Source organism: Leptonychotes weddellii, chromosome 13 (genome assembly GCF_054177405.1).
Source record: "Leptonychotes weddellii isolate Sample4059 chromosome 13, ASM5417740v2, whole genome shotgun sequence".
Lineage (NCBI taxonomy): Eukaryota > Metazoa > Chordata > Mammalia > Carnivora > Phocidae > Leptonychotes > Leptonychotes weddellii.
Window position 1 is genome coordinate 33,871,984 of NC_138381.1, and position 16,178 is coordinate 33,888,161.

Below are 16,178 nucleotides of genomic sequence, written 5' to 3' on the forward strand. Positions count from 1 at the left end.
AATCTCAGGAAACAAACTGAGGGTTGCTGGAGTGGGTGGGGGGTGGGAGGGATGGGGTGGCTGGGTGATAGACACTGGAGAGGGTATGTGCTATGGTGAGCGCTGTGAATTGTGTAAGACTGTTGAATCACAGGTCTGTACCTCTGAAACAAATAATATGTTAAAAAAAAAAGATGATAGCAGGAGGGGAAGAATGAAGGGGGGGAAATCGGAGGGAAGACGAACCATGAGAGAGGATGGACTCTGAGAAACAAACTGAGGGTTCTAGAGGGGAGGGGGGCGGGAGGATGGGTTAGCCTGGTGATGGGTATTAAAGGGGGCACGTACTGAATGGAGCACTGGGTGTTATACACAAACAATGAATCATGGAACACTACATCAAAAACTAATGATGTATGGTGATTAACATAATAAAAAAAGACTGGGGGAAAAAAAAACTACACTCATAACTGGTTCTTTCTAAATCCCCTAAACCACTTGAGCTCCTTAACTTCCTAACCACACATCTACTTTTGGAATAACAGATGCGGCGGACCGTGTAGCTCATACTCAGGCTACCACTAGCCATTCCCACCTCCTGCCTCCAACACACTGCCTGTTTAACCAGCCTCCCTTTCAGCTGGCAGAGGGGGCGTCACGATGAGATGAAGTTCTGGCCCATAAGACATAGCGGAGTCTGCAGAGGGGGGTCCAGGAAAAGCTCCGGCTTTCCTGATAAAGAGCAAAACATGGGGGGGGGTGCAATGTCCCCTCTTTCCTTCCTCCCCCCTGCTGTTGGGATGTGGCAGTGAGGGTGAGAGCTGCAGCAGCCATCGTGGCCACAAGAAAAGGCCGGGAACATGCAGCAAACTGCCCCTGACACCACTGTGCCACTGAATCTCTACACCAGCAGCCACTTACCTCCAGGCTTAGTAAGAAGAGTAAGCCCCTATTTGTTCATGCTACTATAAATAGGTTTTACCTTTCCTAAGTAATATACTGTCCCTTTTCAGTGAACATACAATTGGGAAGCTTGTTAAAGATTTATTTTAGAGAGAGTATGAGCCGGGGGGGAGGGGCAGAGGGAGAGAATCGCAAGCAGACTCCCCACTGAGCACAGAGCCCCTCCATGGGGCTCAATCCCACAGCCCTGAGATCATGACCTGAGCTGCAATCAAGAGTCAGACACTTAACTGACTGAACCACCCAGGTGCCCCTCATTTTTAAAATAACCGTGGGGCGCTGCTGGCATTTAGAGTCTGAAGTCAGAGATGCTATACACCCTGCAATGCTTGGGGCAGCTACACCCAAGACGGCAGTAGCGTGTGCCCATGAAAAACCTCAGAACAGGTGATTCAGGTCGTTTCTAATAGTCTAATATTATACTGAACTACTGTTACATTTAATATTACTTTTACCATAGTTTGACAGTGTGGAGGGAGACCCAGGGTTTATGAAGCACAGTCTCTGCCCTCTAGAAGCTAACAGTCTAACAGTGGAGAAAAGATTGGAAGAGAAACAAGGACAAAGCAGCTCAGCATGACCGAGGTCAGAGAGGATTATAACTAGAAGAGAGGGAGCTGATTGCTGGCTGGGATTCAGGGAAGTGATGTCAAAGCTGGGCCATCAAGGAATAGGATTTGTCAGAGGCAGAGGGAACTGTATGATCTTCAGTGTAGGTGCGAAAGTACAGGGTATGTTCCAGGAACAGCAGGGTTGATGGATTAAAGTAGACCAAGGGTTTGCATATCACACAGTACGGGAAGAAAAGACAGCCAAATCAGAACTTTGCACATCTCCATGGAAGGGGCAGAATGAAGAAGCAGAGTGATCCAAGCAGACAGAAGGAAGAAGGAAAGCTAAGAGAAGAAACTAAGCAGTAGCGCATCTAAAGCCAATGGATAAAAGAATTTTAAAAATCTCATCTGTTTCGCAACAGTAAATGCTAATAAAGAAGTTAGGGGAAAAGAGGAATGGTCCTGGCTTTGCATCCAGGAGCTGTTTTGGTAATGTCAGCCTGAGGCAGGACCTAAGGCTGGAGAACCAGAATGAATGAATGAATGTCGGCCACTCACTTGCTGTCGTATAACAAACGATGAAATGCAGAAAGTAGGAAGAGAAGTCTTTCCTAACATGAAAGAGAAAATAATGCATGTGCAGAGGGAAAGGAACCAGAGAAAGACCTACTGAAGATTCTGGAGCCAGTTCCAGAACTATAAAGCAAAAGCACAGTTGGGAGGTAGGCCAGATACAAGGCACAGGAGAGAGACTTATTGGGGATGCTTTGACTTTTATGCACCTCTGTGTGAGTACAACATACAGTGCATGGTGACTGGGAGATGTTCCAGAGGAAAGCTAAGATAAATATAAAAAGTTTTGTTATATGTCACAGAAAAATCATCATGAGCCAGAGAATTTCATTATTTAAAGCTCACCTTTTACTTAAGTGTTTCAGTAATTTAAACAGCCTACTCCTGGCTCCATTTCTCCCACGCTAGATGACAGAGCTTGAGGACAGACAGAGGGAAGAGCGGCTACAGTGGTAGCAAGGACCAGGGACTGGAGGCAAGGTCAATTATTGGGGAGATTAAAACATGTTTATTTTATTAGGTTGTTTTTCCCATCTGTCCATTTTTAGAGTGTAAGAACAATTTGATCCATATTCAAACTCTACAAGAATTCATTCTTCTAGCTACAAAACACACCTAATTTCATTCCTATACGCAACTGAATTAACTTACCACTGGGTCATACTCCCAAAGTTGGTTGCCTTTTAGGTGGTGGCATTTGAGCATTGTGACTGGGCCATTAAGTTTGGAGACATCCAAGCAAAGGTCATCTGTTCTAATTTCTTTGTTGGCAGTATAAGAGAAAACCTGAAAGAGGCACACATATTAAGCTTTAACACTAAAAGAAAGCAGCCAATAATCTGGCAGAAAAAAAAAAACCCAGTATCTCGAGGTATGTGATTTTTGAACTTTATTAATGTAGTAGTAGGAGAATAAACGACTCAGAAAAGCTACCACTAATTTTGCACAAAGGAAAGAAAAAATGACCTTGAGTTCTCTGTATACACTGAGTGTATTATCAAGGGCTGTCATCTGTTTGACTAAAAAGGGCAAAGTAAATCTCATGCACAGCAATGTAAATACAGTTCTCACAAAGGAGCCTTTTACAGTAAAATGTTTCACTTAAAAATAACAGATTGAAAGCTCCCTTCTCCTAAAAGATCTCTCTTTTTGTCTCTTCATAGATAGGAAAATATTTCCTGAATGACATAATGAGATAAAAGGGGCAGAACATAAAACAAATCCAAAAATTATTCCTTTTAAAGCTTTACTAAAATACTCACCTGGTTACCTCCCATACCATGACAGTTAAAAATTCCAACTTTTTCATTCTCTTTTCTAGCCATGTTATCTAGACACTGATTTGTTTCCACATTTCTTATCTATGGGGCAATAATGAAAATAGAAGTTAGAGGTAAACTAGACAAACATACATACAGAGATGTATGCACATTAAAGTCAACCTAAACTTTCTACTACAAACATACACACAGTGTAGACTGACAGCAGAATGCTCTGTGGCCTCACTGCGCTATCAATTCCTTCTAGTTTCCCCACATTCCAAGTTCCATCTTGATGACTGTCTTGGAAAGAGAAATAAGAGATGTCCTCTTGTTGGGTAAGATATTTGGTAATTGTCAGGATGTGTAATGACAACTGAGGTTCAACATTATCAGGGACCCTTAAACTAAAAGACGTGATGAAGGAGAAGAATGGAGCTCTTCATCATTGGAGTAGATACTCCTCAACATAAAGAGGATCCCAATGTTCTCCTTAATATAGCAGGAAAATAACTACTGACGGGATGGTTTGGAAATCTGATCTAGTACCTGCCTATGAAAGTTGTTTTAGAATGCACCTAAACTATTTGAGAGTAATGATGATTACAGAGGGCATCCAGTAGTTTTAAGTTTTTAAAACAGTGGGTTTGACAAGCAAATGTGGATACCTCAACTTAGGGCCTGGGCAGGGAGACGTGTGGAATGGGAATGACAGCAAGGCAGACAACCTCCTGTGTTGGCTGTTTGTGTTAATGTCTCCAGCGCTGTCTGGCAGAACTTTCGTGACAATGGAAGTGTTCTGTACTTGCGCCATCCAATGCTGTAGCTACTAGCCATGTGTGGCTATTGAGTATTATATTTTTTTCTTTTACTTCTTGCTATTGAGCACTACATATGTGGCTAGTGTGACTGAGGAACTGACTTTCAAATTTTTAGTTCATTTAAATATAGCCACGTGTGGCAAGCAGCTACCACACTGGATGTGCAGGACTAGATGCTGACACATAGGATAAAGTCTTCCACAGTTTGAGAGGGACTACTCGTCAATGATGGGAAACAATATACACACATGTTAACGAAGCCGAGTTTTCATATCTTTAGCCCTCTGTGAAAGACTCATGGAAGTGCCCATGTCTGGTTCATACTTTCTGGAATTAGGGGATCTAATCTTAAGGGATCTAAATTATTTCAAGGAGGAAAGTTAGCAGGCTAATGGTCTTTTTTATAGGATTTATTTATGTCTGAATAACACACCTTTCCTTACAGAGCCAGACCCAAACGGTCAAAGGCACCATGTACAAATGTGAGAATGCCAATGGGTGAGGAAATGGGAAATAGGAAGCTTTCTACTTGGATCATAGCAACATCTGAACTGGGGTGGTCGGCGGGGAAAGGGCTGCACTTCTGAGGTATGTGGAGGCAGCTGGGCAGGAGTGAAAGCTTAGGGTTAGGGGACATGCAGACGTGGGCTTCTCTCCTTACTCTAGCATTACTAGCTACAAGACTGTGACCGGTTAGCACTCTAAGACAGTGATTTCCAGAACCACGATCTGAACAAAATTATCCAGCCAAGTGTTGACACATGTGCCACTATACAGGGGTTTTGTGATCAAATGCGTCTAAAAATTACCAGATTCAACAGATTTAAATAGGTTTCTTTGCTGAAGGACTTCTCAAAGCCGTTTACTATACTGTGACTCTTGGTAGGGGTGGGGACTGGTGGTAGAGAAGGATGTAAGATATAAAAAGCAGCATTTCCCAAACATTTCCCAAACCAAGCACCTTGGGAGGCATTCTTTAGAACACAGTAACTGGGAAAGCTGGCTCTAAGAACCTCAGTTTCTCATCTGTGTACCAGGGGTTACCAATCTCTCTCAGGTTTGCTGAGAGCTCTCAATGAGGTAACACATGCAGAAGACTAACAGAAACCGACACACAGTAGGCCCAGGATAACGGTCAGGTTTTCTTCCTTATCCACACATTGCGCAACTCTTCAACCGCTTTCTGAAGTAACAACTTAGATGTACGTGGCTATCACTACAATATTATTTTTCACCTTGGAAGTTGAAAATAACTGTGAACACACTCATTCCTGGGAAACAGCAGGAACCCAGAGGTTTCTTAGTTTTTGCTCAGTCTCCCCCAGAATCCGGGTACCTCCACCAGGTGGAACAACGTGGGCAATTAAAGGATTTGGGGAATCTAGTATAATGAAATCTGGATTCACTTTTCCCCCCTCTCTGCCATAAGAGAAATATTGGTTGGATGTGAGAAAGAGTATGGGTATTAATGGTTAAGAGCATAAGCTCTCAAGCCATACTGCCTATGTTCAAATTCTCTCTCTTCCATTTGGTGGCTGTGACCTGATGATGTTGTTTAAGCCATTTACGTATGCCTCAATTTACTTACTGTCAAGTGGGGATAACAGCACCTATATCTCATAGTGTTGACATGAGAATAAAATGAGTTAATGTTTGTAAGGCACTCAGACCAGCACCTGACACAGAGTTCATGCTCACTAAATCTTAGGGTTATTAGATCTGCCTAGAAAAGCCATCGGTTAGTCCATAAGACTGGCAAAGCTGTCAAAAGGTCTGACTTATTTGCTTTCTGTGGTTGTTTTTTAAAGTATTTATCTCCTTGATTAACAGTTATTACATATCACAATGAAACACATTTACTCAGTTCCAGGTCCTATAGGAGCTATGAGAGTCAGACTTAGTGAAGGCAGAGACTAAATTCATTACCTCTCATTCCCCTTTCTACTCTAAAATCCTGTGATTTCAGGCTTCTCTAGACCCTTTGAAGTATGACAAAAGATCCCCAAAAGGCTGAATTCCAATTTTTAGCATAGTAAAGCTCACACAAGTGGAGCTATGATCCCAGCTGGAGATCCCCAGCTGCACCAGGGTGGGTGCTTAAGAAGGACCCCAGACCCAGAAGTCAGAGCTTTAATCTGCATAGGGTGGCCTGATACTAAGGGCAAACAAGCTTAAGACCATCTACTTTGTTAAAAAGGCAGTGACAAGCAGGCCACGGACGGTAAAATCTGCTCCTTTCATAGAAAACCAGCTGGCGAGAGGCAGGTAAAGAACAAACTTGCCTTGGCAATCACCTACTGTGGGTTAGACAAGTGGCTCTTTGAAAAACACCTGTATTCTGGCCCAGCGAACAATGCCTAGGTGTTATCCAAAATTGGGTCAGTTCAAGGGAAAAAAACAACTCATTCTCTATTCTATAGGCAACTTATACTCACAACTATATGGTCAACTAATCTTCGATAGAGCAGGAAAGAATATCCAATGGAAAAAAGTCTCTTCAAAAAATGGTGTTGGGAAAACCAGACCACTTTCTTACACCACACACAAAAATAAATTCAAAATGGATGAAAGACCTAAATGTGAGGCAGGAAACCATCAAAATCCTAGAGTGGAACACAGGCAGAAACTTCTCTGACTTCGGTTATAGCAACTTCTTACTAGACATGTTGCCAGGGGCAAGGGAAACAAAAGCAAAAATGAACTACTGGGACTTCATCAAGATAAAAAGCTTTTGCACGGCGAAGGAAACAATCAACACAACTAAAAGGTAGCCTATGGAATCAGAGAAGGTACTTGCAAATGACATATCTGAAAAAGGGTTAGTATCCAAAAACCTATAAAGAACTTATCATATTCAACACCCGAAAAATAATCTAGTTAAGAAATGGGCAGAAGACATGAATAGACACTTTTCCAAAGAAGACATCCAGATGGCTAACAGACACATGAAAAGATGCTCAACATCACTCATCATCAGAGAAATAAAAATCAAAACCACGATGAGATACCACCTCGCACCTATCAGAATGGCTAAAATTAACACAAGAAACGGGTGTTGGCGAGGATGCGGAGAAAGCGGAACCCTCTTACAACGTTGGTGGAAATACAAACTGGTGTAGCCACTCTGGAGAACAGAGTATCTGTTCTTTTGGAGATTCCTCAAAAAGTTAAAAATAGAACTATCTTATGATCCAGCAATTGCACTACCAGGTTATTTACCCAAAGGATACAATGGTCAAACGGTAGCCTGTGCTCATGGGCTGAATGGTTTCACTCCCGACTCACCACTATCTGTCACCAGGCTCCCCTCTGTGGCGTACTTGCTCTCCGACACCCTACTCTACTTTACATCTCTTCCTCATTCCCCAGACATCCCCAACATCAATACCCTCTCTTGACTTTCAACTGATGATCTTCTGTTCAATAAGGAAACAGAAGAATCTGAGAAGAGCTTCCTCATACTTCCACTACAAACTACCTACTTCTACCCTCAAATCAACAACTGACCTTAACACTTGCCTTCCTATTTCAATGGATGCCATGTCTTCTCATCCTGTCCCCCACCATGACCATCTACTAAACAGGACTCCTATAATCAACGGCTCTTTTTTAGCAAACAAAAACAACCCTTCCTTTACCTCCATATTCCCCTTCAGCTACCAACCATTTCTCTGCTCTCCTTTAAACAAAATTTCTTCCAAGACTTGCCACGCTCATGATCTCCACTTCCTCTTCTTCCTTGAAGCCATCAGGGCTTTTGTCCCTACCAATCTCCATGGGAACTCTTTTGACACAGTGAGATGGAGCCTACTGACTTCTCCCTTGCCAGTCCTTGGCCAGTTCTCTGTACTAGTCTTTTCTCAATAGCCAACCACTTCTTTCCTGAAACACATCTTTCACTTAGTCTCTGGGACACCATTCTCTTGGTTCTCCTATTTTCAGTGGTCACTCTTTCTAAATCTTTTTGGCTAATTCCCTCTCATTTCATAAATTCTAAATTGTGAAGTTTTCTATGTCTTGGTCCTCAGTCCTCCCCCTTCTTCTCCATCTACACTTGCTCTTCCCAAGGTGATCTCATGCAGTTTTGTTTTCTATATTGATAATCCCTAACTTTAGATCTCCATCCCCAATCTCTCATCCAGACAGCACATTTGTAAATGCAACGACCTACCCTGTATCTTTACCTGGATCCAATTTAATATGTCCCAAACTGTACCAGTGAGTGCCCCTGCACCTCTTCTACAAGCCTTGCCATCTGTCAACTTCCCTGTCTCAGCTTCTCAGGCGAAAGTCTTAACACAGTCCTTCTCTACCCTTTCCTTTCACCAACACTCCAGCTCTACTCCTGTCCTCACATAGCAATCTGATCCTTTCCCAATGAAGGTTTGTCTCTCTCTGGCTTCCCGTCCTACTCAGAATAAAACCCAATGTGCTTACTGTGGCCTACCAGTTCTATGTTATTTGACCCTCGGTATGTCTCAACCTCATCTTCTACTACTCCCCCCGACCCCTGTTCACCCCATTCCAGACAACTGGCCTCTGCTGTTTCTGGAACGTGCTAAGTACACTCTTGTCTTAGGGCCTTTGTACTTGTTTTGCCCTGTGCCCGGAATGCTCTTTCCCCAGGAATTCATATGGCTTGCTCATTCACTTCTTTAAATCTCTACTCAAAAGTCAAAACTCCGGGACGCCTGGGTGGCTCAGTCGTTAAGCGTCTGCCTTCGGCTCAGGTCATGATCCCAGGGTCCTGGGATCGAGTCCCACATCGGGCTCCTTGCTCAGTGAGGAGCCTGCTTCTCCCTCTCCCTCTGCTGCTCCCTCTGCTTATGCTCTCTCTGACAAATAAATAAAAAAAATCTTAAAAAAAAAAAAATCAAAACTCCTACGAGGGCCCTTTTTCAACTGCCCCAACACAAACAGCACCAAGACTCAAGCCCGCCAGCCATTCTCATTCTCCTTTGCCTTTCGCACTGCCTGCTATACTGTGTACTTTCAGAACCTGGCTTCCTCCACAGACTATAAGGCTTGCGAGAGCAGAGACTTTATTCACTGCTGTATTCCTTGTATGTAAAATAGTATCTATCACATAGTAGATACTCTAATATTTGTTGAATGCATGGAAAGACTGTAGAAGTGACAGCCTCCTATGGAGTGGAGGGTTACTTTTCCTGAGCATCAGGAAGATTCCATCCTGGGATAGGGCCTGGGTGTGGCCTTGTCCACACATATCATTTGCTGCTATGACTTCTATTATATATGGTCTTTCAACTTTCCTTGTCAGTTCTTTACAATTTATCTTTACTTCTTTCAATCAGGTTAATTAACACCAGGACATTAACTTTAGGAATATATGCTTTCAACTAAATGGGTCAGTTTGTTAAGAAGTCTGCTGAAGACACTAAAATATTGAAACAAGAGTCCAACTCTGAAAGGTTAGGGGTGGAGCATTCTTATTTTAATAAACTATAACACGATGAAAAATTAACAAGATGTTAACTGATAAGAACTTTCTCACACTTGAGGTTATATAATTTTAATATGAAGGGATTCCCTTGTTGGATGTTTAACCTCTACTGTTTTTGATGAATGAGAACATAAATAACCACACAGAATATATATATTTTACCTCTCCCAAAGAGAAATAGTGACGTGGAATCTGGGAATCAGGATAAATATTCTCTAGGTACCAAGAGAAAGGTTTGCATTGTAGTTTATGTCTAAGACCAAGTCTTGATGATATATCTCCATAATCTACCTTTGTAACACCTGTTGAAAGAAATAATTGACTCTGAATTATTCATGTTCTATTAGGTAACACATTTCTATTTAAATACTGCATTTAATAAGCCAGGCAAATGGGAAAAGTGGTACCATTTTGGTGATGTGTGACTACATAAGTGATATGCCATGAATCCATTGTGCAAATAAAAACCAAGGAAGTATATTTATATGTGTTTTATTCTTTCAAAGAAAAATTAATTTTTTTTTTACAGATTTAATTTATTTATTTGTCAGACAGAGAGAGAGAGCGAGAGAACACAAGCAGGGGAAGCAGCAGGCAGAGGGAGAGGGAGAAGAAGACTCCCCGCTGAGCAGAGCCCGATGCAGGGCTTAATCCCAGGATGCTGGGATCATGACCTGAGCTGAAGGCAGATGCTCAACCGATTGAGCCACCCAGGCGCCCCGAAAAATTAAATTTATGTGAGAATGAAATACAACACTAGCAATATTACACACAAACGTTAAGTTTTCATAGGATCAGAAAAGTTTCACATATGTGAAGGCAAAAACCAGAATCATGATCTCTTTTGCCCAAATATTAAGCAGGGCAACTGTTTCCAGTCAGTTTCTCTCACACAAGTCACTGGTGTGTGAACTGCGACTTGACGGTATTGTAATGACAAACGAGGCTGGAATGCTAACAATGTCAGGAAGACTTCTAGCTGATGGAACAAATGTTCCCACAAAACCCTGAATGGCAGAGAAGTTCCTGGACTGAAGTCCCTTGAGGCCTGCTACAGTGCTCTGCACTGGCCCTGAGGGACTCGAATTTTCATATGAATGTTACACATTACAATTAGGTTAAAAATAAAACAGAACACTGGTAACACCTGGGCTGACAGTAATGTCTGCAATACTGGCCTGGACAACTTATTGTTAAAAACATAGCAGCACAGTGCTAAGCACTCTGTACACTGTGTGTGATTTCATTTCTTCCTGACGACAACCCTGTGAGTTGGTGCTTTGCCTCTTCTCAAAGCTCTTCTACCCCCTTCTTACCTCTTCTCAGATGCATTAGATCAGGGACAAGAAAGTTCTAGTCTTGTATTTCTAATGCAAAATGCTAACCTGGAGAAATAATATAGAAGAAATTCTTGAACTCATCCATCCACACTTCTGCAAGTCGTCTGTTATTTTTATTGATAATCTGTCCTGTGCCTCCTGGAAACGTGTAAGGTGTGGCTTTCCGAAACACATGTCCAACATGTGAGCAGGTGACAATCTCCAAAGTTCCTCCACATTGCCAAATCTGAAAACAATAGCAAAGAAGACCATATTAAGACCCTGATGGTTTAAAAAAAAAAAACAACTGTTCACATCTATGGATGTTCATAGTTAAAATTTCACAGAATCATGACCATACATACAGGGGAGCTCCTGCTATATGATCACAAAACCGGCACTTCCTCAGAAGCATACTTTTCTGTAATTTTTGGTTCTGATCAAACCAGAAGTTGAAGGTTAAATTCAGCAAAGATAGGTTAAAGGCTAAATGCAAAAAAGATAGGAGGTCTGGAACAGTATTTTTCTAACTACAGGCCAGAACTCATAAAAAGATCATTAAGTTCAAATTTGAATTAAGTTTAAATTTTAATTGTTTTTAAAGGTTTTATTTGTTTGAGAGTGAGAGCACGAGCTGGAGGAAGGGCAGAGGGACAGGGAGAAGCAGACTCCATGCTGAGCATCAGGGAGCCCGACATGGGGCTCGATCCCAGGACCCTGGAATCATGACTTGAGCCGGAGGCAGACACACTTAACCAACTGAGCCACCCAGGCGCCCCAAAGTTTAATTTTAAATTCAAGTTTAAATTTTATGTGTAGTATATGCATGATTCGTAGTCAAAAAACTTTCGGCATGGAGTATTCAGCCAGAGTCCTATCTGTTCCTCCTTTTCCAAACTTGTCATAGACTGTACATTAAACAGACCCTAGAAATCTAAACTGGATCTCTCATGAGTTATTCACTGGGACAGTGACAGCATACTCTGTCATCTTCATGAGAATAAAAACCAAAAAAAGGGTAAAAGAGGGATCATCAAGTTCGGGTTCACATTCTTAGTTTAATTAAATTATCCTTCTGCTCCTTTCAAAATGCATGTTTCTGTAAGATAAAAATCTGTTATTTACAATTAAAACATATTTTGAGAAGTTTTGATTTTGTTAAATATTCAGTGTCTCTACTTTAAAGTTCTCCCAGGATCACAAAGTGATACAGCTGGATAGGATTTCCAAGTGAGCTAGGGTCCAAACCTCTCCTTTTATAAGAGAGCAAAGTGATCCACTAGGAACAAAGTGAGCTGGTTTAGATTACAATGCAGTTCAATGTGGTTTCCACTATAAGCTATGTGTCTCAGGTTATTTTCAGAAATACGCAGTGTCACTTAACATGTTGATTTTAGTGCATGTGAAATGCTTAAGAGTTTTATATTAAGGTTGATTGGGTTAAATTAAGTTAGAGCAATTCCAGAATTCTTTTGCCTTTTTCTATTAAAAAATATAAAGCCAGTAAAGTGACCAGGTTTTATATAAGAGAAAATAATTTTCACAACAGAAGGACAAAGCATATTACAGAAAGTGAAATTAGGTTTTTGGCAGTTGAGTACCATAGTAGCATATAGAAACTACATATTGTTTTTTATTTTTAGAGCATGAATTACTTCCTTGAAAACAAAAGAAATTCAAAACAACTAGGGAATCTTGTATAAGTTTTATAGTTTAACTATTAAGATCACTGATTTGTTTAAAACATAGTTTATAAGGAACCCTTAATAGTAACATGAAATTTTTAATATACTGAGGTTCTGAAGTCTGACGAAACTCATACTAAATTCAATTTTTATTTAGAGATACAGAATATGAATAATTAAAGCATATCTATATTTAAGGTTAAATAAAAGATTATTTTTTCAAAGGGAACTTACCCTAAAGGAAATTTCTAGGTTTTCTCCTCCCCAAATATCCATTCCAGCATCATATGTTCCAATTTCCTGAAAGTAATCTCTGTCTATTGAAAAAAGGCCTCCTGCCATTGTAGGTGTTCTGAAATTCAATCATAATACTATACTGTTAATTTTAAGAATTTAAAATTTACAGTTTTTGTTTTTAAAAGTAGTCTCATTAACTGTTCATAACTAGAGAATAAATGCTTATCCTCACACTCTTCAGAAACTTTTACAGGGACCTAAGGACTTTCTGTTTTTCTGTTACACTATTTGGTCTTCAGACATGCTGACTGTTGGGCCTACCACCCTCTGTCACAGCTTGTGCCCGAGAGCCTTCTCTGCCCCGTCCCAAGGCCTCTTCTGTTTTCAGTACCTTTCTTGGTCCTCAGGTCCTGACTAAGCTTCCATCTGAAACTCCTTAAATTGAAGCTGGTTGTCATATATCTCTCCATCTGACTGGGTATCTTCCCATAATTCCTGGCAACTACACTGACTATATTAACTAACTATATTGACTATATAACCAACTAGATTCACGTTAGCAACTCTAACATACCAGGTTCTAAAGTCAGGCAAATATTGCAAAGAGGTAGATTACATGGGATGAAAACAATGAGGTCCTTTTCCTATACCTAACAGACCTTTCAGGAAAGGAGAGGAAGTAGAGAATACACTCAGTCACTCTTAAATGGACTGTCAGCCTGACCAAGAATGGTACGTTCTCTGCAGAAGAGGGGCCCAATTCATCAGAACATGGCCAGGGATGTAGAGTGGGTGCAAAGAGGTGGAATTAAGCAGAGAAATGATAATGGAGGAAGACTGAAATAAATGAATACCAGTCAACCATTTGATTTCCATGAAGGATGAATATGGAGAAAAATGGACTCCAACTAGAAGAAAATAATTAAGTTCCAGGGACAGAGGAGACTATGGTGATCACATTTTAGGATGAACTGTCACCTCTGATCCCATGCCCTAAGAACACATGGATTCCATGCTTTTGGAGTATGGCACATTTGCCTTTCCAGTACAGTCGTATCCAAATAAAAGTTAGGACGTACTTTGATTTTAGAAGAGAAAAAAAATGGAAGTCTACTATGTTAGAAGTCAGAGGAAACAGGCCAACACCCAGAATGACCATTTAGTACCAGGGTTTCTTGACCTAGGTTTTGAGAAATCTCTACATTTCCTAGAATTGTATGCTCAATCCTGTTTGCACATGTGCGTTTTCCCCCTATTAGAGAAGACTCCTAGCTTTTATCAGATTTTTCAAAGAAGCTCACCATCTACGAAATGTTTAGGAACTCCTGATTTAGATGGTTATTTGAACTGTCAGCAGAAGAGTGGAAAAGTACCTTTGCTATAGGAAAGGACTCAGCATAGAATTAATGAAATTCTCCTCAGCTTTGCCAGAATGGGACCCGAGTGCAAGGGAAAGCAGGCCTGAGAAGCCCGGGAGGGGAGGAAGCTGAGGCCTGGCTCTGAAGGGCTCTCTGTCACTACAGAGGCAGCAAGCTGAGGCTGCCCCAACAAATCCCCGGATGGCGCTGAGACTCACGGTCTCAATTTCAAGGTTCTGAACAGCATCAAGATTCTTATCCCTTTCTGAAAAAAAAATCTATAGATGACCATGTATAAAACAGAGGAAAAATCAGAATGTGTTCACAGAAATCTTTTTTTATACTTCTGTCAATTCTGGTTATTTTTATATCTGAGACAAGCTTTTCTAACCTCATCAGTCAGTAACTACCATCCAGATGGTACAAGTCTGAATTTACAAGCTTGTATTTTGGTGCTACGACCCACTTTTAGGTAATATTTTCACATTACACTTACACTTACAATTAATTAAGGGATAGTTGAATTTAAAGTTAAATATTATTATCCTTAACAAATGAAAGCACAAATCTGACAGATTTGCAAAATGTTGTTCATACAGGAATGAAAGAACATATGCATGTTACCATCACTTTTCAGGTGCACTAGATTTATATAAATGAAAAATCCCAATTTTATTAATGGATCAGAAGAGAAAACCCCCTTTAAAATAATAATATATGTGTGGCTTTTTTTTTTTTTTTAAAGATTTTATTTATTTGACAGAGAGAGACACAGCGAGAGAGGGAACACAAGCGGGGGGAGCGGGAGAGGGAGAAGCAGACTTCCCGCGGAGCAGGGAGCCCGATGCGGGGCTCGATCCCAGGACCCCGGGATCATGACCTGGGCTGAAGGCAGACGCTCAGCGACTGAGCCACCCAGGCGCCCCTATATGTGTGGCTTTTAACTACATATATGTACGGTACACAAATACCTCATGTCTCTCAAAATACACTTAGAATCCTTTTGATATAATTCCCAAAGCTCCACTGTTCCCTGTCGATAACATTTTAGGGAAAATGTATGACAAAGTAGTTACCTGACCGGAAGAGTCCGATCACCTTTCCTTCGGTCCATCTCTCTTTGGGGAACTGGATACCAGCGGAAATTGAGCTTCCAGTTAAAGCCACCATAGGTCATATCAGAGCCTGCCATGTACTCAAAAGTATCATCGCTGATCACATCAATGATAGGACAGACCACTGTTTTCCTAAAATTATAAAAGCAAATGAAAAAATCTTCACTTTCCTTTTTGAGGCATAGCATAACAACTATATTATAACTATATGCTAAGTGCTTTTTAAATAAAAATACATTCTATAATATTAAAAGCAATGGTGGAAAAATTTCCTGCTATATCCTACTAAGTTAGCATAATTTTTTTTTTTTTTTAAAGATTTATTTGAGAGAGAGAAGTAGAGGGACCACGGGAGAGGGAGAGAGAGCCTTAAGCGGACTCTGAGCTGAGCACGATGCCAGGCTCATTCTCACAGCCCAAGCTGAACCCAACAGCCAGATGCTTAACCGACTGGGACACCCAGGCGCCCTCAAGTTAGCATAATTATTTATCACACTCGCAACTGTTGATAACCTTCCAACCGTTTTTCATTCATACTTTCATATATTTGCCATATGTGAAAACACTCCAAATATTTCTAGCTTTCAAAAATAATACTTTTAAATGATTACATATTTAATCATTTTAAGGTAATAGTTTTCTTAATAAACTCTTTTTTTTTTTTAAAGATTTTATTTATTTATTTGAGAGAGAGAATGAGAGAGAGAGAGCACATGAGAGGGGGGAGGGTCAGAGGGAGAAGCAGACCCCCTGCTGAGCAAGGAGCCCGATATGGGACTCGATCCCGGGACTCCAGGATCATGACCTGAGCCGAAGGCAGTCGCTTAACCAACTGAGCCACCCAGGCGCCC

The 16,178-nt window shown here is 41.0% G+C and overlaps 1 protein-coding gene across 1 annotated transcript in view; it reads right to left on the minus strand.

The window, feature by feature from the left end:
* GALNT1 (polypeptide N-acetylgalactosaminyltransferase 1) overlaps positions 1-16,178 on the minus strand; it is a 162,519-nt gene that overhangs the window by 38,610 nt on the left and 107,731 nt on the right. Inside the window, exons 7-12 of the mRNA XM_081802511.1 lie at positions 15,289-15,459; positions 12,852-12,969; positions 10,999-11,179; positions 9,776-9,915; positions 3,332-3,430; positions 2,717-2,855 (exon numbers count right to left, since the gene is read on the minus strand). Coding sequence (XP_081658637.1) covers positions 2,717-2,855; positions 3,332-3,430; positions 9,776-9,915; positions 10,999-11,179; positions 12,852-12,969; positions 15,289-15,459 — 848 coding nt within the window. The remainder of the gene's footprint in view (positions 1-2,716; positions 2,856-3,331; positions 3,431-9,775; positions 9,916-10,998; positions 11,180-12,851; positions 12,970-15,288; positions 15,460-16,178) is intronic.